The sequence below is a fragment of the Argiope bruennichi genome, chromosome 4 (assembly GCF_947563725.1).
Source record: "Argiope bruennichi chromosome 4, qqArgBrue1.1, whole genome shotgun sequence".
NCBI lineage: Eukaryota > Metazoa > Arthropoda > Arachnida > Araneae > Araneidae > Argiope > Argiope bruennichi.
This window is the reverse complement of record NC_079154.1, coordinates 114668805-114695398: the sequence shown is the minus strand read 5'-3', so window position 1 is coordinate 114695398 and position 26594 is coordinate 114668805. Positions and strand designations below refer to the sequence as shown.

The 26594-nt window shown below is 29.0% G+C and overlaps 1 protein-coding gene across 2 annotated transcripts; it reads left to right on the top strand.

Annotated features, from left to right (window-relative positions):
- The first annotated feature begins 2019 nt into the window (after positions 1-2019).
- LOC129966715 (caveolin-3-like) lies at positions 2020-24031 on the top strand. 2 transcript variants are annotated; one of them, XM_056081240.1, is made up of 3 exons: positions 2020-2173; positions 17478-17576; positions 23110-24031. In XM_056081240.1, exons 1-3 carry the CDS (start codon positions 2126-2128, stop codon positions 23464-23466), a joined length of 504 nt encoding a protein of 167 aa, XP_055937215.1. In that variant the 5' UTR covers positions 2020-2125; the 3' UTR covers positions 23467-24031. The 2 variants fall into 2 exon arrangements, with proteins under 2 accessions (XP_055937215.1, XP_055937216.1); XM_056081241.1 differs by lacking the exon at positions 17478-17576.
- The last annotated feature ends 2563 nt before the right edge of the window (positions 24032-26594 follow it).

Below are 26594 nucleotides of genomic sequence, written 5' to 3'. Positions count from 1 at the left end.
ATTTCTCTTTAAGAAAAGAAATCAATCTTTTGTGCTGTTGTTGTTATTCTCAGAATCTTTAAATTTAAATTTAATTAGAAATTTTAATATTCAACATTCATTTGATAATATAATTCAATTCTACGATACAATTTTTTAATTCAACAATTCCTTCCTAATGATCTTAAAAGGCTTTCAGCATTTTGAATGAATTTCCCAAAGGGAATTCGGATAATAGAACTCGTATAGATGCAAAATTACTTTTATACATTTTCTGATTGAACTCGAAGCACTTTTTCGCTATCTGTAAAGCAGTTTTTTTTTTTTTTTTTTTTTTTTTTTTTTTTTTTGAAATTTGTGAGCGTATCTTGTGTATAGTCTATATAGCAAATTCCGTAGCAATCCGTTCACCCATTTTCTTTGTAGGATGCTGTTCATAGGGGAAGTTTAATTATAACCACCATGTACTTAATGTTGCAATGAAAGTTGTAATAAATCTACAAACCAGGAACATCGGCTAGAAAGACTGGCTTTGTTTAAGGATCGGAATCTGTTCAGTAAATTCGATGCAGTTTGGGTAAACTTTTATTTCTCAACTTACAACCAAGTACAAGGCATATAAATGAAAAGTTCAATTTTATTATAGTTTAAGTTGCACTGCTTTAAGCGATTGAAAAATTCAAAATTCTTAAAATATTGCTGAAAGAAATATAAATGATGTTCATGCAAAAGCACAAAAAAGTTTTCTCAGTTACGGAAGACTCCTATGTGTCTGACAATTATTCATTTGTTACGGTAAATATGTATTTGGAATGAAATTTTTAATTTTTGATAAATTTCCTCAGCCAAACTCAGTAGGTCTTTATTTTTTTTATTTTTTTTGTCGTTCACCTAACGTAGCATAAGGAAACTTGAGCTCTTGAGTAAAACTATTTTTTATATTAATTTCATCTCGGTTGATAGTTTATAAAGATGCAAACATTGAATGATGATTTCTAGTATAATGGGACAACATACCTTTTTCAATCTATCGAACTAAGGTTTGTTGGGTTTGAATCATGTCTTATAAACCTCATAGAATATTTGCTTTAGAACATGTAAGTTTATTTGTTCAGGCCTAATATTACAGTTTTCACGAAACATAATAAATATTATTTAAATCCAAAGTACTATAATGATAAATCTAACTCACTATCTTTTGAGTAAGATGAGAGGGTGGGAAAAGAATCATTGAGCAACTTACAATCAGCATGAATCTGTCAAATACCGATTTCTGGCTTTCAAACTTTTGATCTTTTTCCAGGCTAGAGAGTTACTAGTTTTCAAAGGAAAGATACTAAAATAATGGGCTTAACGAAGTAATAAAATACAGAATTCTCTAACGAAGTAATAAAATACAGTATTCGATTTTTTTGAAATTTGAACAGCTTTTAATAAATAAGGTAATATTAATAAACATTACTATTTTTATAAGATTGTTCGTTGCAATTCCCCTCCCTCCAAGGATGTGATAGGACAGAGCAGGAAAGTTCAATTAGTAAACGCATAAAATTGCAATTACTTAAAACTGAGCATGATCCAGACAGACAATATGCATGTATACATTTAACGAATATTTACTGTTTTTTTTTAATCCTTAAATTTCAAAAGGATATAAAGATACTTCCGTTTGCGTTCACCAATACACTGCCCATCGTTCATTATCATACATTTTTCAATGACATTTCTCTGAAACGTGTCATAAATAAAAACAAAAGACTTGTCAAACCGTTGAGAATATGATTCCTTCCGTTTTGTGAAACGTATCATCACGCCGATGTTACAAGACCCGACCAGAAACACAAAAGAAGAAATAGGAAGAAGAAAAAAATGGAAACATTTTTCTAACGTGAATGAGTTTTGTATACCGGCAGAGTAACCAAGGCAACTCTCACTTACTGGAAACTCTTGGTCCGTGTAAGCTTTCACTCCGGCGCACGATTTGTAAGAAAGGAAATGGGGAGCTGCAACCACCTGAGAAGGACGGATCGTTAGGAATAACGTGTGAAAACGATACGGTCACAGTGCGGGGTTTGCAGGCAACTCAGTTACGGCGGCCTCGACGATTTTCGGTGGGGAGGCCAACAAAGCCTCCACCACGATTGTCATGGATGTGGTAAACAGAGATCCCAACAGCCTCAATGAGTACTTGCAGGTGGGTGTCTTCAAATTTGCTTTGGTATTGTACAGACATTGCGAAATTGATTTTTCTCATCTAAAAATGACAATTGATTTTTTGTATGGATTTTATGATCATTCAGGAAGCGAGTATTTCCATTTGTTGGCATTAAGAGAATGAATAATTCATGTAGATATCACGGTGGCTTCAAAAAAGTTTGGCTTTTCATGGATACATGGAAACTTCTTTTTGCTCTTTGAATAAAGCAAGCGTTTTTGAAGAAGAAAGTTTGCCTTAAATACCTTTTTTACTTTCCATCTTAACTTTTTAAAAGAAGTTTCTATGATAAGTAAGTGACAGATATTTTGAGCAAATGGAATCATTAAGTAAATAGGGGAATATTAATTTCAATATTTTATTGGCGTTAAAAAAATAATCTTTGATTAATGTTGTGCCAAAATTTAAATGAATTTAATATTATTTTTAATGACAAAATATTCAATTTTAAAAAAGAAAATATTTTTCTTATACATGTAGTTATTAAAAAATTCTTTAAATGTTGATGAAGCACCCAAAAACTCAATATCTAAAACAATTTATCTCATTTTTCATTTTTATTGATAATCATTATTTATTATTGATTATCAAATTTAATTTTCTAAATATTTACACGCGCAGATGAGACCACGAGTGAGCTGCAAAGACCCCTTTATTATCATGTTTACACCTTTACCCCTATTGATTACCATGTATTTTTCTTTCACGGCTATTCTTTGTAGATCATGTAGTCTTAGTATTTATTCTATTAATACATTGCAGATTCTTATTGCGATCTTATTATAGAGCCCAAGTTCAGTGTGGCATCCAGTTATATATATATATATATATATATATATATATATATATATATATATATGTGTGTGTGTGTGTGTGTGTGTGTGTGTGTGTGTGTGTGTGTGTGTGTGTGTGTGTGTGTGTGTGTGTGTGTGTGTGTGTGTGTGTGTGTGTGTGTGTGTGTGTTGAAAAGTCTTCTTCGATATTTTATTTGTTGTGAAATGCTAAGAATCTTTTCATATATTAGGAAGTAGAAAATGTTCCTTATATGAAAAAAATAAATTATGAAATTATCTTTACACTAAAGATTAGACTTACTCTTCTCAGAAAATATTATTCTTTCGAATGTCATGAAAGTCACCGCCATTTTAAAATAAAATAGATTTATTTAAAGTCTAATCAAAATCATGTAAAACAGCATTGTTAAAATAATAAAATATTTCTTATAAATTTCACCATTTAAAAATAGAAAAATATCTGTAATGATTAAAAGAACAAACAGAATATTTCATTTTCAAACTTTTAGTACTTGTGTATTTCCTCAAGAATTGGGTCTTATTGATTGGAAATGTATTTATTTTTTAAATACTATTCATCACTTATTTTAGAATTTTTTTTATGTAACATTTCCATTATTTAACACAATCACTGTCATATTTGTCAATCACTAACGTTGAGATTACTGAGATATTTTTTTTTTGCTTCAATTCACCTTGATATACAAATATTACCTAATGAAATGTTTTATATAATTTAATATTTTTAGTTTTGAAATGTTTAAATTCATAGTTTCAATAAAAGAAAGTCTGGAAGAATTTTCTATTTCGCACATAAATTTTTTTGGAATTCAATAATATTTGTAGTTACTTCTGGAAAATGGATTAAATGATACTATTTAAAGCTTCACTTTAAAATATAATGAGTTACCAAAAATTATTATTAGCAAAAATTAATCATTCAGCGTTATTCCTTTTGAAGAAATAAAACCAGATGAAAAACATTTGCAAGTCAATGTATTTTTAGAAATCTGCCACTAAACATATTTAAAGGTTAAAATAGTTTGATGATTTCATAAAGCAAATGATAATAAATTTTTAGAACAAAAAATTTTTAACATTCCAATAAATGAAACCCTTTACTATTAGTCACTATGAAGAGATTGGCATTCTAGAGGTATCAGTTTGTTTTTCTCTATGGGAAGAGTTTTGAAGCCTTTGAAGTGTGTGTTTATTATAAAACTTCTTTTTCTAGTTTAATAACATAGGTTTGCAAAGAATACATATCTTTGATTTTTTTTATTTTGATAACTTATACTTATGATTCTAGAGATGAAATTCAGCTTTTTCAGTCACGAGAGATTTACAATAAAACTATTTTAAATGTTTGAAGACTTGACCGAAATCAAAATATTTTTTCCATTGCATAGCACTACAAAGTGCGCATTCATATCCTGAGTCTGAATAATGAAATTATGAACATCTTTTTCATAATGAATTTATGAAAAGTCTATCTTCTTTTTATTATAGCATTTCCTCTTTTAGTTCGTCGTTTTTCTTTTACTGAACTTGTTGGGGATCATCTCTTTTCAATATTCAGCAGTCATCGAAAATGAAGTTTATATTTCATCTACCTTTATATCTATTTCCATTTCCTTCATGTCTTGGAGAAATCTTTCACTTTGTGCCTCGTTAATTACATCTGAACTTTCAAAATAATAATTCAGGTGCGAATGGGAAGAGAACGAATTTTGAAGGTCATAATATCCTAATACCTTCATCTTTCCAGTATGTTTTGAATTTTGGTCTCTCCGTGATATCTAAGAAAAATAGTTACAAGTTTGAAAGATTTTTAGACTTCCCATCTAAATGTTTCCATTTTAAGCTGAAAATGTTCATCCTCAGTTATTTTCATGATGCCAGGTGGCACGAATAGCATTTCCTTCAGCTTTTCTTTAGGTATTCACTAAAAATGTTTGGAACATTCGCGTTTTCATAGATCATAGTGCGGGACCAAAGTTTTGTCTTGACTCTTCGATTTGATTCCAAAACAAGTACACTTTCTCCACGAAATCTAAAAGATTTCTTCATTGCTTTTTTTACGTATAGTTACTACAAATATAGCAGAAAAATTCTATAGATTATTTCATCCTTTCATTTGAAAAGGAAAATATTTCACCTTTTCATCGTTTTTCTTAGTTGCAACACAAGCTCAAACGAATATCTTTTTAAGCTTACACCTCGTAACTACTATACCTACACAGCACTGAACCCTCTTCAATTATTGAGTCTTACACAATGAATTGAATAAGGAGTAGGACAAACGGAAAGAAATGGGAGGAAAATAATGAAGGGTAGGGGAAAGACAGACATGTAGCAACAGGTGAATGGTCTAGGTTTGTTCTATCCTGTTATTCTATTGAGTTTAACAGACTGTGTGACAGTTATGAGAAATTCCTTAATAAACATACAGAATAAAAAACAGACTTAATAAACAAAACAAATATGACTAATGTCTGTTTTTTCTCAGATATAAATTTAAAGTACATTATTAAGATTACACCAGCCTGCAAAAAAACAAAAAAAAAATTTTGTTTGTAAAATTTTAATTGATTTATATCAGCAATGATGATGTCATTCCAAAATGCAAACTAAATTTTATGTAACACGTAAGGATTTTTTACAAATGACGATGAAAAAAATAACAAAATGCAGTATAATGCATATAGTTGCAACTGTAGTTACTATTAACTAAGCACAATAATACTGTTCATTTACAATATTATGATAACTTTTGTGTTTTTCTTCAAGTCAAGAAGCTTCTTTTTCGGGTTTTTCATTTATGGTCCACATCACTGTCTCTTTTTAAAGACCAACAGTAATCAGCCATCATGTTAACATCCCACCGTCCTTGATATCTGCGTTCCATCTCCTTTATATCCTGGTGGAATCTTTCACCTTGCTCGTCACTCATTTTTCCTAAATTGTCTGGGAAGTATTCCAAATGTGAGTGAAGGAAGTGAATTTTAATGCTCATATTGCACTCCAAAAGATGATAAGTACGTAATAACTCAGTTATAAGTTCTTTGTAATTTTCTTTTCTCTCATTTCCCAAAAAAACCTTCTACGACATCTTTAAATGCAACCCAAGCCTGCTTCTCTCTATTTGTCATACATTGTTCAAAATTGGAATCTTTAACTAATTTCTTTATTTGTGTTCCATCAAATACACCTTCTTTAATTTTAGCGCTAGACAATTTTGGGAACTTCAATATAAGATACTCAAAACATTTTCCACCTTTATCCAAAGCTTTCACAAACTGCTTTATATGTCCCAATTTTATATGAAGTGGGGGCAATAAAATATTTTGTGGATCTATTAAATATTCATTTAAAATATTCTTCTTACCAGGAATCCATTCTTGTCTCTTCGGCCATATCTTTTTTTATCCAATGACTTTCTCTGTCCCATTCACAAATAAAGCACGGAAATTTAGTAAATCCACTTTGTTGCCCGAGAAGCAGACCTATAGCCTTTAAGTCACCACATAATGCCCACTTGTGTTCAGTGTATTTTATTTTAGTGAGAAGCATCTCCATACTTTCATGAAAACGGAATGTGCAACTGGAACTGATGCAAGTTTAGATTCGTTATGCAATAAAACTGCTTTTAGACTCCTCTTTGAGGAATCTATAAATAATCGCCAATCATTCGGATTATAAGGAATATTATCTTCTAATTCATGTAACAAACCAGGTATGTCAGCACAGTAAACTAAGAAGTTATCAGATTTGAAAAATGATAAAAATTGCTTTTCTCGATTCCTGTGCCAACTAAACGACGTATGTGTCGTTAGTAAATTTTTCTCTTTTAACCGAGAGCCTAATAATTCTGCATTTTCTTTAGTTAAACCTAAATCACAAATTAAGTTATTTAATTCGGCCTTATTAAATTTTTAGGTACTTCATTTTTCACGGTGAAATCCAACTGCCATCTATGTTTTGAATTTTAAAATAAAAGGTTTTTTTTAATACAATTATAAGTATTTATTCAATATAAATGTATTATTTAATTTCAATGAAGTAAGAGGTTTTCAGAATTTATTTAAACAAATAAACATACATACTTTATTAATTTATTCTATCCAAATCGCAAAAAATCTGTGTATTTTTACTTATTTAAAAATTTTACTTTTCAAAAAAACTGTACGTGATACGTAAAAACTGATATTATTTTTGAAATAAGCATGCGAAAATACATTAAAAGCAACTATTACTTTTAAAACAAGAAATTGTTGCAAGCTGGTGTTATTCATGATGGATTTTTTTTTTTTTTTTTTTTTAGCAAGGGCGTCCGAAAAACAATATAAACACCAATTCTATTTAAGATTATCTCTTCAGCACTGATTTTTGTTATATATTATTCTGTAAAGTGTTTCCGTCACTTTCTCGTGCTTCCTTCTTGTTCCTTCAGGTGTAATCGAAAATAACATATCTAAATGACGTTACAAAAAACACATCTGTTCTGTGACGGTAATGCGACAGTGCTTTAATCAATAATTCTGTAAACCTGTATGCATAAAATTTAATGTATGTTTGTTTGTTATAGTTAGTTTGATCCTTATACTATTCTATACTTCGCGACAGAATAGCACGAAATTGGACTCGCATCTTCTGAGCACTTAGAAGAATAAACAACCTTATTAGAAAATTGTGACGTGCTCCTAAAGAAGGTCAAATGATGTTTATCCGCCTCAAATTCGAAATATATTATACAAATTCTTTTTATACCAGCTTAAAAATTTAAAAAATTAGCGTTGTAGTGATATATTATTTCTGGACTGTTATTTCTTTAATTTTAATCAATTTTTCAGAATTAATTGAAGCACAAGTTATGACAACCCTTTTTTTTCTATTTAGATATATGTGCCAAAAGGGGAGATCAGAGTGCTGTTTATCCGAAATTAATATTATTATAATTAGGGTTGTACCTCTAAAAAAATGTTAAGATGTTGAATGTAAGTATTCAAAAACTGCGCAATATAAAATTTCATTTTTTTAATTCATATATACGAAAAACAAATGCCGGCAGAGTCATGGGTAAGGAGTATATTTCTAATGATTCATTTTCCTTTCTGTCATAAACAAAGTTTCAAAGTATGAAAGTCGCAAGTCATCAACAAAAATTGAAAGAAAATTGTTCTCCATTAATATTCTACAGAAACTTTTTAAAAAATGAAATCTATAATTAACTTATTCTTGATAATAAAATGTGATGGAATAGTTTACTAGACAAAAGTTTTAAAAACAAGCAATCAATAAAACAACTAATCAGTAAAATGTTGGTAAATTAAATATTAACATAAGACAATGCTTGTCAGTTGTTGCCAATACGATATTAGCATTAATATCAATAGAAATTGATGCTGAAATTCTCTATTTTGAAAATGTTAATTTATATATAACCGATGTTACCTTACAATTCCTACTGGATGAACTAATTGATCACAATATGATGGTAATTTAAAGAGGCTTTGATATATCGGGTAAAAACATAACAAACTATATATTCAAATATTTTTCACATCTTTCAATACTAATGCATAAACTGCATAAATGAAGAATACAACATTAATAATAATTTTAAAAAATTTGGTTCGAACCTATTCTGAAACTTTTTAGTTTATCCGAATTAAGCCATATATATTATTAATTTTATTTTAGTCTTTTAAATTTATTTTTAGTTACATAGTAGAGATAACATGAAAAAAAAACTGCATTTAAAATTCTCGTAATGCTCGTGTTTATAAATGCAGTTACTAAAAAATAATAAATATATTGTTGCGATGTATAATTCTAAATTTTTATAAAAATAATAAAACCAGAGAAGATATAAAATTGGTATTATTTCAAGTCCAAAATATATATATTTTAAATTTTAAATATAAGTCATTTTTATGGTGTAATATGCTTTGAATTTATTGATGAAGTATATAAAAATTTCCTGATTGATTTTAATTAGAATTTGATCAAAATTTTGAAAATTTTTTTCTTAATGAATACCTGTTATTTTAGGTTCAACAAAGGTGCCCTTAGATGCATTTTACATAATTTTTAATCATGCATGTGATATTTACAGATAAATAGACATCCTATAAAATCCGTGTTAATAAAATCATGAATTGAACATATATATCCATACAATAAAAACAAATGTATTAAAGTTCAGCCACAGTAAAACAAAAATTATAAATGCTACTAATTCCGAAAAATTTGTTTGCAAAATTCCTTTATTTGTAATTACAATAAGAAGAAAGAGAAACAATATGTTGATCAAAATAAATACATATATTTGTAAACACATAGGTACTAAACAGAATATTTTTCCTTATCACTCAAAAATAGAAGCAAACCAAGCGATTAAATATTTGACAAAACCGTTAGAATTTCAAGGCGACAATGTAATCTATTAGAAATAAAGAAGGAAAAGAAATGAAAAGAAGAAAATTAAAGATAAAATATTTTTTTAAAAAATGTCAAAATGCAGAAAAATTTTGCATTTTTAAATTGACACCAACAAATAGAATCTTTTTAAATTTGAAACTGTGTAAAAAAATCATTTTTGTGCAATTATATCTTTGGAAGTTATATCAAAAACTCTCCATAATTCGGCTTATTTTTAATTAATATTCTTATTAAAATATGAAAAAAATTGCCTTGTGCATATCCCCACAAGCAATGGTATATATTGCCAAATTTGGTCACTGTCGGTCAGTTTGACTTGTAGAGAGCCAACTCGTACTCCACATCTTTATAATTAGTAGAGATAACAGGATTCTACACAATTAAAATAAATTCCCGATTGTCTATTTCGAGATTAATTGGCTTCCGTATTGCTATGTCTATTTCAGAAATAATTTTTTCTCACAAAGTTAGAAATTATTATTTTCTCAAGGTGTATTGTAAACGGGAATTCAGGACGAAGACAAAGCAGAGGCTTCTTTTATATCCTTTAGAATATAAAGAATATAATTCTTCCATATTCTTTATAGTTCAATTTTTAGTTATTGTCAAGACTTTTTTGTTCACGCCATGACGAAAGCAAAACAGCGAACCATGTAAATAAGCAGAAAGGATTTTTAAAAAATATGAGAAAAAACTTTGGTCTTATGTATTTAGATTAAAGAAATTTGCAAACCTTTACTTTTTGATTCCAAGGGAATATTAAAAACTGTGCAATTCGGAAGTTAAAGTTACAGTGACTATAAAGAGATTACGAAACTATTTTAAAAGGGTGGCTAATTTGAAATTATATTTACCTATAGTAATATGGAAATAATTTTGTTACCTGATGAAAGTTAGACATTTCCAAAATTTCTATTCAAATGTTTACAGTATTTTTATACTTGCAGTTTTCCTACAAAATATGTTAAAAGTTTTCAGTGCATAACAAACATTTGTATTGTTAGTAATAAGTCCAAATATGCGAATCAGATCGATATTTCTTATAAAAAAGTTGTTTTAAATTGTATTTGCGGGGTAGATTGTCAGTATCTGCAGAACACAAATGTTTTTGTTTTCGGTCTGTCTTCCTGTACATGGGATCGTATAATTTTGAAGGAATAATGGTAATTATGCTATAGAATTGAAATTATTCACTGAAAGGTTTATAAGCGTATTCTACATAAAGTAAAAAGCTTGACAAACTGCTACAGAAGTCAACTTTTAAAAAATAAATAAATCTCTTTTAAGGCTCTTTTTTGTATGAATTATTTACTTAAAAGTGAAAAACGAGACATTTTGAAACTTCTTAGTCAAGATAATTAAGGGATTTTTTTTTTTCAATGCAAATGACTAGAATTCGACCTCCTCCGTTAATACGTGATTACGTAATTGCTCAGCTGCTAAGTACTGAACTGCTACATATTCAACATGATGCTAACTGAAAAATATTTAACATAATGCTAATTACAGAAATTAAAGTTAAGCAATTACCTTGATTAATTATTAAATTTCAGTTTCTGCAGCATTTACTTTTTTAGTCACATAAAACGTTAATCACATTACACAACATGCAATCAATATATATGTAAACAACCCGTTACTGCCATCGTCCTATGGCACGCAAATGTCACTTCAGAACATAAACCTTTCCGCTTTAGCTTGGAATTAAATTATTACACAAAGGTCACATTTACAAACTGAGTGCTGTTAATGATTTTCGTGTAAAATTGCAGTCGCTTCATTATTTTTATGAAGAATTCTCGGCTGACATTATGTACCAAACCCCGAATGCGAATCGGGGTGTTTTAATTACTATAAAAGCTTTGGACTCTAGATCAAGGTTATTGGCCACGCATCAAAGGTCTAGGACCTTGGAATAACAATCAGCCTGAAAGCGAATAATTTACTCCTGGGACTTAGCTGCGTCGACAAGTTAATTAGTTTGGTGTTATTCGTCTGTCTTCATTACTCAGGCTGTTCTCCGTTTGCATTCGTAGAAAATCATTGAGATTCTAAGCACTTTGTTATGGTCACTTGTTATGAAAGATAACAAGAAGGAGATGAACATGAGGCAATTTTCACATGTAAATTATACTATAAATTGCATCCCATTTTTGACAGATTACTTTCTATTTTACAGTGAATTTATTCATTCTTATTTCAGTCAGCGAGGCATTTTTTTACACAGGTGTAATGGAATAACGGAGAATGCGTGCCATTTAAGGATAATTTTTATAGTATTTGTTGGAATTAATATAACCGATCAAAAATACTTAGCTCTTTTGAAAAAAAAATCTTGATAGATCATATTAAATCATTTATACTTAAATTTTACAAATGACTGGCAATTTTTATGTTTATAATTATATCTCTCTGTTTATATCTTTAAAAAATTTAATTATACCGTGTAATATGGGATACAATAAAATATATTCAAGATTGTAAATAAAATAAAATCAGTTTTAAATAAGCATATATGAAAGTATTTAAATTCTGTAACCAAAATTACAATATTTGAAATATATTTTCGTACATTACAAAATTACATCTTGTTAATTACATAATTTATATTAATTGAAATAATAAAGTATTAAAACATTGGTTAAAAAATGAAACCCGCATATCGAATCAAATTTATTGTTTGAAATCTCCTATACCAATTCTGAATGCGTTTTTATAAACCTTCATAAGAATCTCTACCAGCCATTCGTATTTGTTTATTCAATTTTTGTAACAAATTTAAAACTTTTGTAAAGTGATGCACAGAAATTCTATTTTAGCTAGAAATATTAATTTGAGTCCAAATGTTCTTCAACCTTTGTTTTATATCTATCTTCAAAAGTTGTCTCTAAATGTCCCCTTTGAATTCTATTGATTATCCGTCTAACAATAATTAAAAATCACATTTTTATTTCCAGAGTGCTTTTAGAGACTCAATGATCATTGGAAGCAACTCTTTCAGGCATTTTGGTTTTTTAAAACATTTGCAACTAGCTTCATTTCTTATTCAGATAACTCACCTTGATCTTCGCATTTAAGATTCTTTTTTAATTTCAGCATTATTTATAAACTGAATTTAGATTTTCATCATGCAATCCATATTGCCTTATTTTAATATGGTCCATTTTACGCGACGAACAATAAAAATGAGAGCATAATAACGGTTAAAGAAAGTGAGAGAGGATTTTCATGACTCGTGTCATAAAATTAATATTGATTAGTTTAGTTTATTTAATCTCATTCTTACCTATAGGAAACCGGGTATCGTTAAAAATGAAACTAAACAGTCATTTGTAAGTTCACGAACTAAGAAAATTAACAGAAAACGATACAAAGCAATTACATCAGCTAACAATCTGCATTATGTGGACTGATATCAGGATTCTACTTCGGGCATTTTAATTTAATACAGCATATCAGCAAATGCAAGAAACATAAGATTCTCATATTACTCATGTTTTTCCGGATTCTAAGATTGATGAATGCATAGATTTGGAAAAAATTCTAAGACTCATGACACAAAAAATTGCAATGCAAAAAATGCAAAACATTTCATTTAAATAAGTCATCAGTTCTCTGAATTTCAGATGTTGATTTAGATATTCTAAAAGTTTTTAAAAGGAAGGGAAGGGAAGGAAAACAAAAAGTTAAAAACTGGACAGCTCTAGTCAATATATTTGGTCATTTTATGATAACATTAATTATAAGTCTGAGCATTTTTGAAACTATTACTATCCAAAAGAAATACGATACTTTACTTTCATATGCATCAAATAAGATTAACCCCATTTCTCTTTTAGAAAGAAATTTTTTCTGGAATTAGTTGTTTTAATATTAAATCTAGAGAATCTCTTTGTTAGTTTTTCTAAAAAACTATTCACTTAAATGTAAAAAAAAAAAAAAAAAAATGGTTATTTCGTCCAAAAACACAGAAAATATTGGAAATTGTTGTCTTTGCTAATCCGAAACATTCGATCAATTGATATATGATTAATATTTTAAAAAATAAACATTTATGAAAGTAAGTAATACTTCCAAGCAAACATATGAATATATATTTTTTTGTTTTAAAAAGAATATTAAACTTAAATAATTACGTTAGATCATTTTAATTATGTTGCCACTCTTGGCACTAACATTATTTCTCATGGAAGAAATTTTTCATTTTTAAATATTTGGATATAGTTTATATTTCGTATTTTATTTACAATAATTTACGTTATAAATAGTTGCTGAGAATATTGGCTACATTTAATTTCAGATAAATCGGTTCAATACAGCTTCATGTCCATAAGTCCTCCAAAATGCCTGGCCTTGTTTTAATTGTCTTATTTAAGTTCTGCTGAACAAAGGCTAAAGGGAACAATGAAAACAATGTCATAATATCATAATGCTATTACAAACGTAAATCTCCAGTTCATCTATCTTCTAAATTTCGCGATATTGTAACTTCACTTTTTTGTTTCTCTCGGAAACTACATAAATATTAAAGAGAAACCTTAATTTTTAACTTTCAACGGGGGAAGAAAATCACGTGATTAACTATGAAAAAACAAGAAATTGCATTTCAGGGAACAATCGATTTTTGAAAATTGAGTAAAGAATACATTTAAAAAAATTGCTAAAATTCAGTAAAAATCAACACGATTATTAAATTGGTACAGTTAAAAAAATGTTTTAAATTTTAAAACAGTGTAAAAAATTTTTGTAAGAAAATATTTTTGAAAATTTTAGCAGAAAAATGCCAATATTCAGTTTAATTTATTTTAATTACGATTCTAAGGTTTCATAAATCCACTCTGAGGTGCTCATTTCCATCCCCCAATTTATACAATCGGTACTACGAATTGGTAGTTATTGGTCAAGCCTGTAGAGCACCGACATACACACACGCGCACGCTTTCATCTTTATTATAGAGTTTGATATAAATATTTTAATGTCATGAGTGCAATATAGAACAGTAAAAGGTGGATTTTCTGCTGAAAAACACACTACTCAACAAAATTAAACACCAACCGAAAGGCTAATTAAATTTATTATTTTTCTTTCGTTTTCCATTTTTTAATTTTGCTGAGAGTATAGCAAAATATTTTTATACAATTTTATTTAACTTGATTTGTTTCTTTTTCCCCCTTTTCTATCTTTCTTTCTTTTCTTTTCTTTTTCTTTTTTTATTTTTTTTTTATTTTTTGAAAGGATGAAATTTTGTGATTGATTTTTCAGTCGCTTCATAAAGTGCTATAATTTGATGGAAGTTTTTAACAGAAAGGGTTTCTTATAATAGTATGATATTTTATTGTTTTCAGTGCATAATTATCAATTAATTGATTAATTTAGTTAAAATATGCCATATAAGTGATGCCACCTGTCTTGAATTTGAAAAATTATTGATTTTTTTAAGATTATATAAAATTTATATTCTAAAATTCATTATCAAAATGTCAAAAATATATTTTTTTAAAGAAAATTAATTATTAAAAAAATAGTTTTTAAAATTCATTCTGTTTTGCCAACTCACGGAAAATATTTAATAAATATGTGCAGAAAATTAAAGAATTTCATTTTTTTCTACTGCTAAGTAAGAATGGGCCATATTTCTTTGGTAATATTAAATCTGGGAAAGAAAATTCTTAAAAGTGTAAATTTCTTCTACAAAACATCCAGAATTTTCGAGAGAAAGGAAATTGGACAGCACGACTGAACTGTGTCAGAAATAAACACACTACCTTCAAGTAGCAGTTATTACTTTTATCGCCTTACTTTCTTCAGTTGACTTCAAACCTCTAGAATTTACCATACATTCATCAATGAAAAACTAAGTAGAAAGCAGGAAAATTACGAAACGTCTTCATAAATTTGATTACATAAGTTTGATTTAATCATCTTCATAAAATCAAAATGATTGAACTTATTATGGTTAATACGTTAATGAATTGTATTCAAAAGCTAAAAAAAATGAGAAGCACATAAGCAAATATATTCGTTCTTTGTTGCTCTAAAATTTTCAACTTGTTTCTTTTATTAATTAAAAACATTTCTTTAGATTACTAAGACTATTTCTGAAAATGTATTTCCTCGGTTAACAAGTTTTAGAATGCTTAAATGGATATACTTCATTAATTATCGATTTGATTATTCGTGACGTTAAATTATTTGTTTTCTCTTTTGCGTTTTCTTGTATTGATTTCAAATAATAGCCATTCTCTCTTTGTTTACATGAAGGGCGAAATGATGTTCCATGTAAGCAAATTTTGATTTCTCAAATAAATTGTTATGGTTCAATGTACTATTAAAAAATCAATCAAATTATAGACTCAAAAAGCCATAAAAATGAACTGACGCTTTTTTTTTAAGTTGAAATAATTTGTAAATAAAGAAGTATAAAAATAACAGGAAATCGAAGCTTTGATCTTTAAACAAATGATGGCACGAAGCCAAAAATGAAGTACTGTAAGTTATTTTGTTTTGAAAGAAAACGTACCATTGTTTATAACTAAAATACTAAAACGTGCATTAGCCATTAGTCTGAAACATAAAATTGTGATTACAATACATTCATTTATTTTAGGTATGATAGTTTGAATGAAATAAACTTCAGTTATATTTCAACACCATTATTTCAGAAGGTTTGCGTAAACAACAGCTCTTATGCTTTGGCACTCCCTTTGTTTAAGCAAATAAGCAAAAGTTCTGGTTAAAATTATTTTTATTTCGCTACTTTTAGGAAAATAATCCTTTATAATCAAGGAGATTGTAAATAAATGACTTGCATAAAATTTTACATAATAAAAATGAAAGAAACAAGGAAAAAAGGAAATGTGAACAAGCCATGTTATGTATTAATTGTTTATATTATATATGTACTATTATATATTATTATCATATATTGTTAATATTATATATATGCCGGCATCCTATCAGGGGTAGCGCGCCTTCCCCGTAGTCTGGGCGTCCCGGTTCGGGCATGGTTGTTCTTCTGTGTTCTATCTGTGAGGTGTGTGAAGGTGCCCTTGTGTAAAAAGGGCCTGTGCAAGTGAATGTGACGCATAAAGTAGCTAAATCGTACTTTTGACCCTAGTTGGCGCTACTGCAAAAACAAGAGACGCTCACTCGGCTTAAATAGGTGACAGATAACCATCAGTGCGCTTGAAAAGTGCCACAACAACAACATTACATATATATGTGTGTATGTTATATGTTAGTATTAAATTATGTTATATATTAATGATATAAGCAAATATAGTTCATGGCATTAATTTTATACAATGAAAAAACAAAAATAGCGTCTATATAATGATTTATTATTTTAATGAATTTATTTATTAGTGGTATATTTAGCTTAAAAATATTTCCCAATATTTTTCATACATCCATGTAATTCAGTGACAATTGAAATCTCTTGTGGCCCTGTGCAGGGTATATGATGAGGTCCCTCTTTTAATAATTGATCAATTCACTTTTACATTTCGTCAATTTTTTTTAAAAATAAGGCAAACTACTTATTTTTTATTTTAGCAACTTTATGGCAAGATATGTTTTTATTTATTTTTAATATGACAGGAATGGTAATTTAATTAACAATACTTTTAATTGACCTAACTTGCGACCCTAACAGCCCCTTAATGCAGAATCCTAGACTGCCTAATCGGTAATCCACCACTGTTGTCATTTTCTTCTTCATTATTCATAAATGTTCTACTAACATTTAGAAAATGTTAGAAAAATACTATTGTGGTCAAATTCATGGTTCTATGGACTAATTTATCACTTCTGAAAGTATAATGTATCAACATATATTGATATAGAAAGTGTGTATACATATTTTCGTGATGCCATAGAAAATAACATAATGTACATTATAGTTCGAATTGTTCTACAGTTTTATAATACAAATTTAGTCATTGATGGATTAATATATTTGTTTATTTTTATATTGTCTTCCATTACTTCACATCAGAATTCTGCTGAAGATGGTGCTAACTATATTTGATGATGTATTTTGCAGCAATTGCGGGACGACTTGCGGATGGTGGATGTCCCCCTAAAGCAGCAGAAAAGGAAGGAAACGCCGCCGTCTCCCGCCCCCGGGCCCTACCTCACCACTGTTAGTTTCCGTCGCCCTCCTCTTTGCATGCCGCTCCTTCCCCCTCGGTGTTGCATCCATCCTCTCGCTTATGCACTTCATATAATATTTCAGTGCTTTTTTAAATTTATATAAGACAGACTACTACACTGTTTGAAATCAATGTAAAGAAATTGGAGGGCATATTTATTTGGCCAAAAAGTCAATACCTGCATCTGTATACATATAAAGTCCTGTTCCAACGACCTGTAGCCTTTACCTTTACAGATATGGTCGTAAATATGTCAGCCGACCCATTGTTGGACCACTCTCGCTTGTGGACGTCAGTTCGGAGCTTCCCTCAAATTGTTGGTAAATTGAACAAACATCAAAAAACCCGGGAAAACCACGCGAGAGGGGAAAGTGTACCTATCTACAGACGCGCATAGGTCACTGGAACGGGGCTTAAAAAATATATGTAAAGCAACGAACCGACGGCCTGTGCACATCTGGAGATAAGCACACTTCCCCTTTCGTGTGATTTTCAGGAGTTTTTTTTTATGTCTGTTCAATTTACCAACAATTTGAGGGAAGCTCCGAACTGACGTCCACAAGCGAGAGTGGTCCAACAATGGATCAGTTGGCATTTTTACGACCATATCCGTAAAGGCCACAGGCTGAGGCAATGCGACTTAAGCAGTATACATGTGCATGCACATTTGGACATATTTTCAATTTCGCACATCACTGAAACAATTACCTTAATTTTATTTCATTTTCATTAGAAAATATTTAATTTTTCATTATTAAATGAAGTAAAATCATATTTCTTGGAATTATTAAAACACAGAAATAACAATATAAATCTCTGTTAATATAATATGCTTTTTAATATTTACCATTCATATTTACGATCCGATTTAACAAGTTTCCGTTCTTTGTGATTTAGCTAATGCTGCATTTTTAAAATCTAGATTATCTTTAAACATTTTAACTACTTGAAAAACACTACATCTAAAAAGTAAAATAAGATTTTAAATAATACTAAAAGAATAACTCTCTTTTAGTTGAGTAATATATTCGGTTTTCGAATATGCCATGATACAAAATATTTAATACAAAAAAGGCATGCATTTTTAAATTTGACGGCTGTTTGCAATGCCTTTGCTTAATTGCTCGTTTATGAATGGATCGCTGAGATTTTTCAATTTTTTTCTGCTTTTGCTATTTGTGTGTTGTCTTTGCAAGGGGAAAAAGCATTAATGTGTTTACTGTAGTTTAAATGCCTGTTGTGATCACTTCATGAAGTTTAAATTTAAAAATTTTATATAAAAAATAGCTTTTTTTTATATTTATAAAAAAAGTATTCATAGTAAAATACATGATATAATTTTTAATTTTAGAATAAATATTGGCATATTTTAGATAATTAAGATGCAAGATATTTTACCTACACATCCATGAAATTAAATTATTCAGTTTTGTAGTCTGTTTCGTATGTGAATTGATAATCTTACTTTTGAATTTTTAATTGACATTACGAATTTTTTTATTATAAGTACTATAAAATATTTTCAGAATGTATATTTCTGAAAAAATATAGGATTTAAGATGTTCATTACAAAGAAAAAGTTTTAAAAATTACGCATTCATAAAGACAGTTTTTTTAAAAATTAATTTAAGTAAAAATAATTTTTCAAAACTTACTATTAGTGCTAAATATAAGAATTAAAATTATTTTTCCTTTTTGATCTGATTTATTAATTCTCAACTTCACTACCAAGTGGGATCATGGGTACAAAATTAAAATTAAATTAGTTGGTTTAAATGCTAATCAAATTCTGATAATTTAAAAATGTTTACAAAATTTTAAAGTTACAGTAAATGAGAAAATGAAAAAAAAATCGATTGAAAAATTCCATTTTCACAAACATGAAATAAATCGAGATAAATAAAAGTATTTAAAAACAATAAATTATTCAAAGACAAACTTTATTGGATTAAAAAAAAACTGAGAATACTGTATTTTCAGCAATTCAAAATTAATTCGATTAAAATATGAGAATATATCGCATTTTCAGCAAAATCATGATTTTACTTTCAATGCCAATATTCTGTTAATTGTTTATGAAATAAAACTGGTCTCGAATATGGGAAAAAAATTCTAAAGAATTAGTATTAGGGGAAATAAAATACTTTTAATTCACTTGCTTTTAATACAGTTACTTTTGGCGCATTTCTTCCGAATTAGAATTTTGTCCTGCACTGCATATTCAAGACACGCACATTGGAAATATAATAAATCTATAATATCTTTTTAACTGAACGCATAATTTTAATTTTCAAAGTAACAGTTGCCACATCTTGTCCATTTAAAATCCTGTCGATAGTTAGAGAAAACAAGTATAATTGCTGTTCAAAATTTCTTTTTTTATATATGCATGCGTAACTTATCCCGCTTTTGATGTATTTTGGCTGTTTTTCTACCTGGCTTTTAGATCACATCTTGACTATTTAATCAAGAGACGATGAAATTGGTTGTTCTTGGAATGTTGCTGGACGTCCACCATCTTTGTTGTTGCAAGCTTTTGCTCGGCTTCTTGTTGTTGTAACTGTTACTTTGAAATGTAATGATAAAAATAGTTAATCTGCTGTTTTTGCATCCAAATTCATAAATTTTAATTATTTATACCAAAAATACATAACAGCAATGAATGACTTTTTTGTATTTAGTTTCAAAAATTGCACAGGATAAAATATGTATATTTTTGTTTAGATAAAAAAAATACCAATTTTAATTTTATTGATTAATTTTCTTTAAACTGTCATAAGTAAAATCTCGCTCTTTTTTAAACTATCAAGTTATGATAAGATAATCAAGAATATAAAGCAGATTAGCTATTTTTTTATGCATGTAAAAATATTTTTATTTTAAATTCTAATGTGTTGGATGAAATTTCCACTTTTTGGAATGTCTCAATTACTATAAAATTTAATAATTCAAATTGGATTTATAAAACAAAGCATTTCATATTTTGTTTCTGCATGTTTGATGTTTTGATGTTTTTAAAATTAAATAATAATAAGGCATATTCTACTATTTTTATAATCTGTTCTAATTAAAGTCAAAAAGAGTAATTGGAAACTAAGATTAACTGAGAACGGTGACTATAGAAATGCGCCGCTGAAATCTTAGCCTGCCCAGAAGAATATGCCTTTGTTAAGACACTTTAGAGGAAGAAGATAACACGTTTCCGTTTTATTTTCAGTAACATTTTCTAATGTTTATTTAGTTGTAACCTGCATTTAAAAAAGGGGAAACTGAAACTTTTCTTAGTATCGTTATTCAGTCCTTGCGTTGATTATTTGTAAGTTGTAAAGGTATTTATTTTTTGGATCTGTAAAATATAATGGAAAGATACAATTTTAATTTCTGATCTACTTTTAGGAATAGGATAATGTTCTCTATTAGCACAAACGATTTCTAGTGTAGGATAATTAAAAACAGGCTTTTCTAGTAATAAAAAGCTATATTTTTCATGCATTTGGAACAATTTATTATATGATAAGAAATTATATTAAATCTAGGAACCCAGTAATTCTCCGCTACACCTATAATGAAATCTACTTGTATATTACTTTTCACGAGTGAAAATATATTAACAACGATTTGATATTGATTGACGTCAAGTATGGAAAAAAATACCCAAGAGAACTGACTTCGAGAAAGAAAAAAAATGATACTATAAAAGGAATCTGAGGATGTGGAGATAGAGGAATTCATTTATTTCAAATCATCCATGACTGATTTTTCAATAAATTTACATATTTTGTTACATACATATAATATTACATATTAAATTACATATTAATACAGATAATATTCTTACATTTCATATAATATTACATATTAAATATATATATTATGCTGAAAGCACCAGAATGAAGATCCTTTATTCAGAAATCTAAAGGACAGATGGATTTGACAGTGCGCAACTAGATGAGACACGTTTGGAAAGCATTTCGATTAATTCAAAATTTGTTTTTGTAGTTAATAATAGTTGATGATTTTCGAGAGTTATATAAATTATTCTACCAGTTCCTATCATTCAAGTAGACTCTTAAGTAGATAAAATGAGTTGAACAAGAGATTGAACATTCTGCTTGAAGTGAGAGCTGCTTTTACTATCAGTAAACTATTATTCTTTGTTCGTTTGAAAGTGAGTTTCTGACTTTTAAACTTTTCTTTCTTGCGTCTCCAAAGATTCATTCAATTCTCTTTTCGTGAAAGTTAGTGTTAAGAATTTTACCAACAAAATTCGAAATGTAATAAATATAATTTATTACAAATTAGAGATATTAAATAGTTGTGATAGTTTATTCAGAATATATTTTTATTGAAAAATAGTAAATAAACAGCACATGGAGGCAATTGGGAACGAAATTTAAAATAAAGTCTGAGGCAATAAGCAGTAGTTTCTAACCTTTGAAATATATTCTCTTTATTTCAATACGTTATTCTGATAAGAAACACAAGTAGGCTTTCACAATTACCCCATAATATCTGGAGTCATTGGGAACATACCGGAGTAATTGCAAACATCGATGTAATTGAGATTGGATAATTAATAAAATTTGAAAAAAAAACGCATTATGTAATGAGTCCTCCAGAAAATAATTATGCACTCATATAAGTTAAGAACTATTTTTTCATATCATACATTACTCATTTCAAACCGATGATAATGGCAAAGTAGACGAAATTCGTTTCCAGTTACTCTAACTGACAGATATTTAATTGCGTACGGTAAAGAAATTTTTGGAAAACATAACTGGTCTTGAAGCCTTGAAATTGCTTGATAAAAATTCTTTGGAAGAAACAAAGGTTTTTTTTTTTTTTTTTTTTTTTTTTTTTTACTAAAGTGGAAGACTTTCCCAAGGCTTCAACAAATTTCTTAAGGAATGATCATTCAATAAAATTTTCATCATTTCTGAAACATTTAGTCCTTTTTTATCATTTTGCGCTTTTATATGATCAAAAACAGTTGATTTATATAATTAAGTTCTTTTGGCTATCGGAACAGTTTATCTGTTTTGAAAATAGTCATTGCACTGTTTGGTACAGTAAATTTAAGAATTCCTGACCAGGTAAGTACAACTTATTATTTTTAAACAGAGTAACCAGGATAGACAGATGTTTCAGAAACAAGACAATGTAGTGATAATGGGTGAATGAAATTTTACAAAACTCATATCAAAAGAGGCATTTGTCATATAATTTGAAATGAAATGCAAGTTCTAAATCTTTTGGCTGAAGTTTCTAATTCAAATGACAAGCATATAAAAAGCATTAATTTCATTTAATATTATCATGCATTGCCTTCTCGAAAATGAATAGAATTTTGATTGCCTACAACGATTGAAACCTATTTTCAAACAGAATAATGAAGAATTGCATACATTTGTTTTATTGGAGCGCCAATTTCTATACAGATCTAGTAAATCTTTCACTCTTTTTTTGAATATGAAAATAAAGTATATTCTATATATAACTAATATTTTTTTCTTCTTAAAGGTGGAATTCGATGATGTTATTGCCGAACCGGAAGGTACCTACTCTCCAACATGTGTATGGAGAAATTCTAAAACCATTTTCACCGGCTCCAGAAACTGTTGTTACCGCTGCCTTTCGCTCATTTGTGGTATTCCCATCGCATTAATAGTAGGCTGTAGTTTCGCTTGCATAACCTTCCAGCATGTCTGGTGCATAGCACCGGCACTGAGACAATTCAACATCAACTGCCACGCAGTTCGTCTCTTTCTGAAGACAGCGCTGGACGCTTGCATCGGACCTTGCTGCTCAGCTATTGGACTCGTCTTGAGCAGAATAAAAATAACCCATCAGTCGGATTCAGGAAGAACTCATGTATGACACATGGTGGTGTTTTTAGAACGATTTCGTATTGTCAAACTGCCTGGAATTGCGCCGTCAAAAGATGAGCCATTTCTTCTGAGAGAAAGGCCATATGCCACAACTTAAAAAGAACCAAAAGAGAGGCACAATCATGTTGGTTCTGTTTCTCATACCTGACTTATATTATGTGCCTCTAAAGCATTGGCACGGTTAGAAAATTTTTTATAAGAATCACGCGAAAGTTAGTGAGATAATATATGGGAATCCTGCGAAACATCTTTAGTTTTTCTGGAACACATCAAGTTCACTTAATTGAATCTGTATACTTTTACTGCTTTTTAAAGGCCATTTCGTAACTAGATGTGTGTGGAAATTGTGAACCTTTAATCAAAATGACCATCAAGTGACCCTCCAATGGAGATTTCACCTTTTATTTAAATGGGCATTTTACTATCGGAAATGTTTATGCTGCCATTATATTTTTCTTACCTTTTCCAATAACTTTTGTTTTTTTGTTTTTTATGTTAAAATTTAACATGCGATGATATTTTCCAAGAAAATATCTTAAACCTTTGTATACTATTAATATGGATTTTTGAAAAAAAAAAGATTTTATTTTTAAAAAGTTGGTTTCAGTAATACAATTGGGAAACAAATATTTTATGTATTAAGAGTTCATATACCTAATATGTTCTGTTTAGTTCGCAAGACTGAGCCATTTCCATATGTTGTATTCTAGATTTTTTTAGAAAAATTATGACAATTATGTACTCTAATATGACTACATATTACAGTTTGAACAGTATTTAAATTATTTTGTTCATATTAAATTTTTCCAGATTTTTAATAGTTTTCGTAATCATTTTTGGTATCTTTAAAATGCTAAATTCCTTATATTCTTTGACTGTATTTTCTCATCCGCTGTTAGGCAATAAATGAATTTCTAAAAAAATCCGATTACTATTCTTTTCAGAAAAATTTCATTTAATGTATACTTTATATAAAATTAATTAAAATGTCATCGTCAAAGATTATATGTTTTAATTAATTCTTTTGTGCGTTTTCAGATTCATAAATCATTCTGTGCTATTATTTTATTCCAATGTAAATATAAAATATTGTTAAAAAACATAATTGTGGGATGCATTCTTCAAAACCTATTTATTCTATACATGTTGACTTTTTCCAGCATACATGTGATTTCATTGTACAGTAAAATTTGAACTTTATTGTCAGATGCAAATTTTAAATAAAATTTTACACATATTTTTAAAACTGTTGTGTTCTGTAAAATTTCTTTTAGATTTTTATTGCAAATATAATTTAGTAATATTTTAAAATTTTATTATGCATTTTAATAAAAATTAGTTCCCAAAGTGATTTTTTTACTATAATTTCATGTTTACTTATAGAAATTGAAGCAAGATATGAATTCGAAGAAATTCTGAGCGATATTAGTTATTATTGTATATTGTTCCTGATTTATATGCTTGGTACTTTAAAGCATCAAAATTATCATTTTTTAAAATATTTTATAGGCATGATTTTACGAACTATAAGAGAAAGTTACAGATGTAAGCTCTTTTTCTGGTTGGCAAGCGAATACCTCCTTCCACATATCTGTCCCCATCGGGAGCATCAAAACTTATTGCTTAGCAATTATCACGTAAAGCCCACGAATTTTGAAAATTTTATAGAGAAGAAACAGTAAAATTTTCAACTGCGCAGCAGCGTTTCGATGATTTATTATTAATCGATTTCAATTTTGCCTTTAACATTCAAATCATCTTTTTTCCCATCCATTTTGCTTTCATAATTCAATCATCCAAATCTGATTTATAGCTATTCAACATATTCAAATCAAACCTGGCATCGCAACTGTCCATTTAAACCGATCTAGATTACTCTAATCTGGTCAAAAGAATTAGAAGTCTATTCTTCCATGGGAGAAAAGTTAAGACGTTTCCTTATAGATGGGGAGAGAAATTCTGTGAATTTCGGTCACTAACGCTGGTTGAATAGGAAAAAACGATACAAATGCTACAAATATGATCGCATTAAACGATGCAGCAGTAGTATTTCGGTTCGGGCTCCTAAGAATTGATATTATAAAGCAAATAGCATTATTAACCGATATTACATTTAACGACATCCATTATAATAAAGAGGCTTCAGGACTGCTTTGATAAGCCGGGATAGTCTGGTTGGTAGAGCATTGGATTCGTGTCCTGTTGGTTGTGAGTTCTAACCCTGCCGGTTGAAGATTCCACGCTTGCTTGGTGGCTGACGCGCGTGTAAATCTGTCGTGGTCACAAAGTCTTCCATGTCGAGAGTAATACCACTGGGGGTACTGGATCAGAGGTGATGGTTTTCTGATTCAGGTATAAATTACGATCTGTGGATGAATGAATGAAATGCGGGAAGGAAGTCCGCCCAGTAAAAAGGGTTGCGACGTGTGTGTAGTTAAGTCGTTCTCTTGGCCCTTGATAGCGCTACTGTAAAAACAAGAGACGCTCCTCCACCGGTTTAAAATCACTGTCTTCGTAACAGCGGGCTTGTCCATGGCAAGTGCCATAAGCAACAACAACATAGAAGCTCATACCTCAGATCCAACAGAGAAACGAATGTTCTAAGACTCGCAGGAAGTCCTGGCTCTGTTAAGAACGAGCTATAAGTTTAAAAACTAAGCAAGACTAGCAGCAAACCAGAATTTAAGAATATATATATAGACTACAGATAAATATTATATAACCTATATTATATTTTATAATATATAACCTTTTATATAATATAGGCACCTATTATTTTACTAATTAAAATTCTTTTGTTATGCTTTTTCATTGATTCCAACTTTCGGGTAATTTCCGCATCGTAATAATATGCAATTAAAATGGCGACCTTTTAAAATGACGTCATCTGTACATTTGTTTACAATTTCTTCTTCGAATAGAACCTGGTGGACATTGATTTCAAAGTGTGGAAAGCCAAATTCGATGACACACTTTTTGTTAAGGCTCCACCCAAAGAAGTCTGTTGAGGGCTCCTGAACACGAAAGTCACGGGGACATGATTTAAGCAATCCAGGTGAAGAATCGCGTGATTTCGTTTTCTGTTCGATGTAAGGAAACTGTTCCACTGGCGGGAAA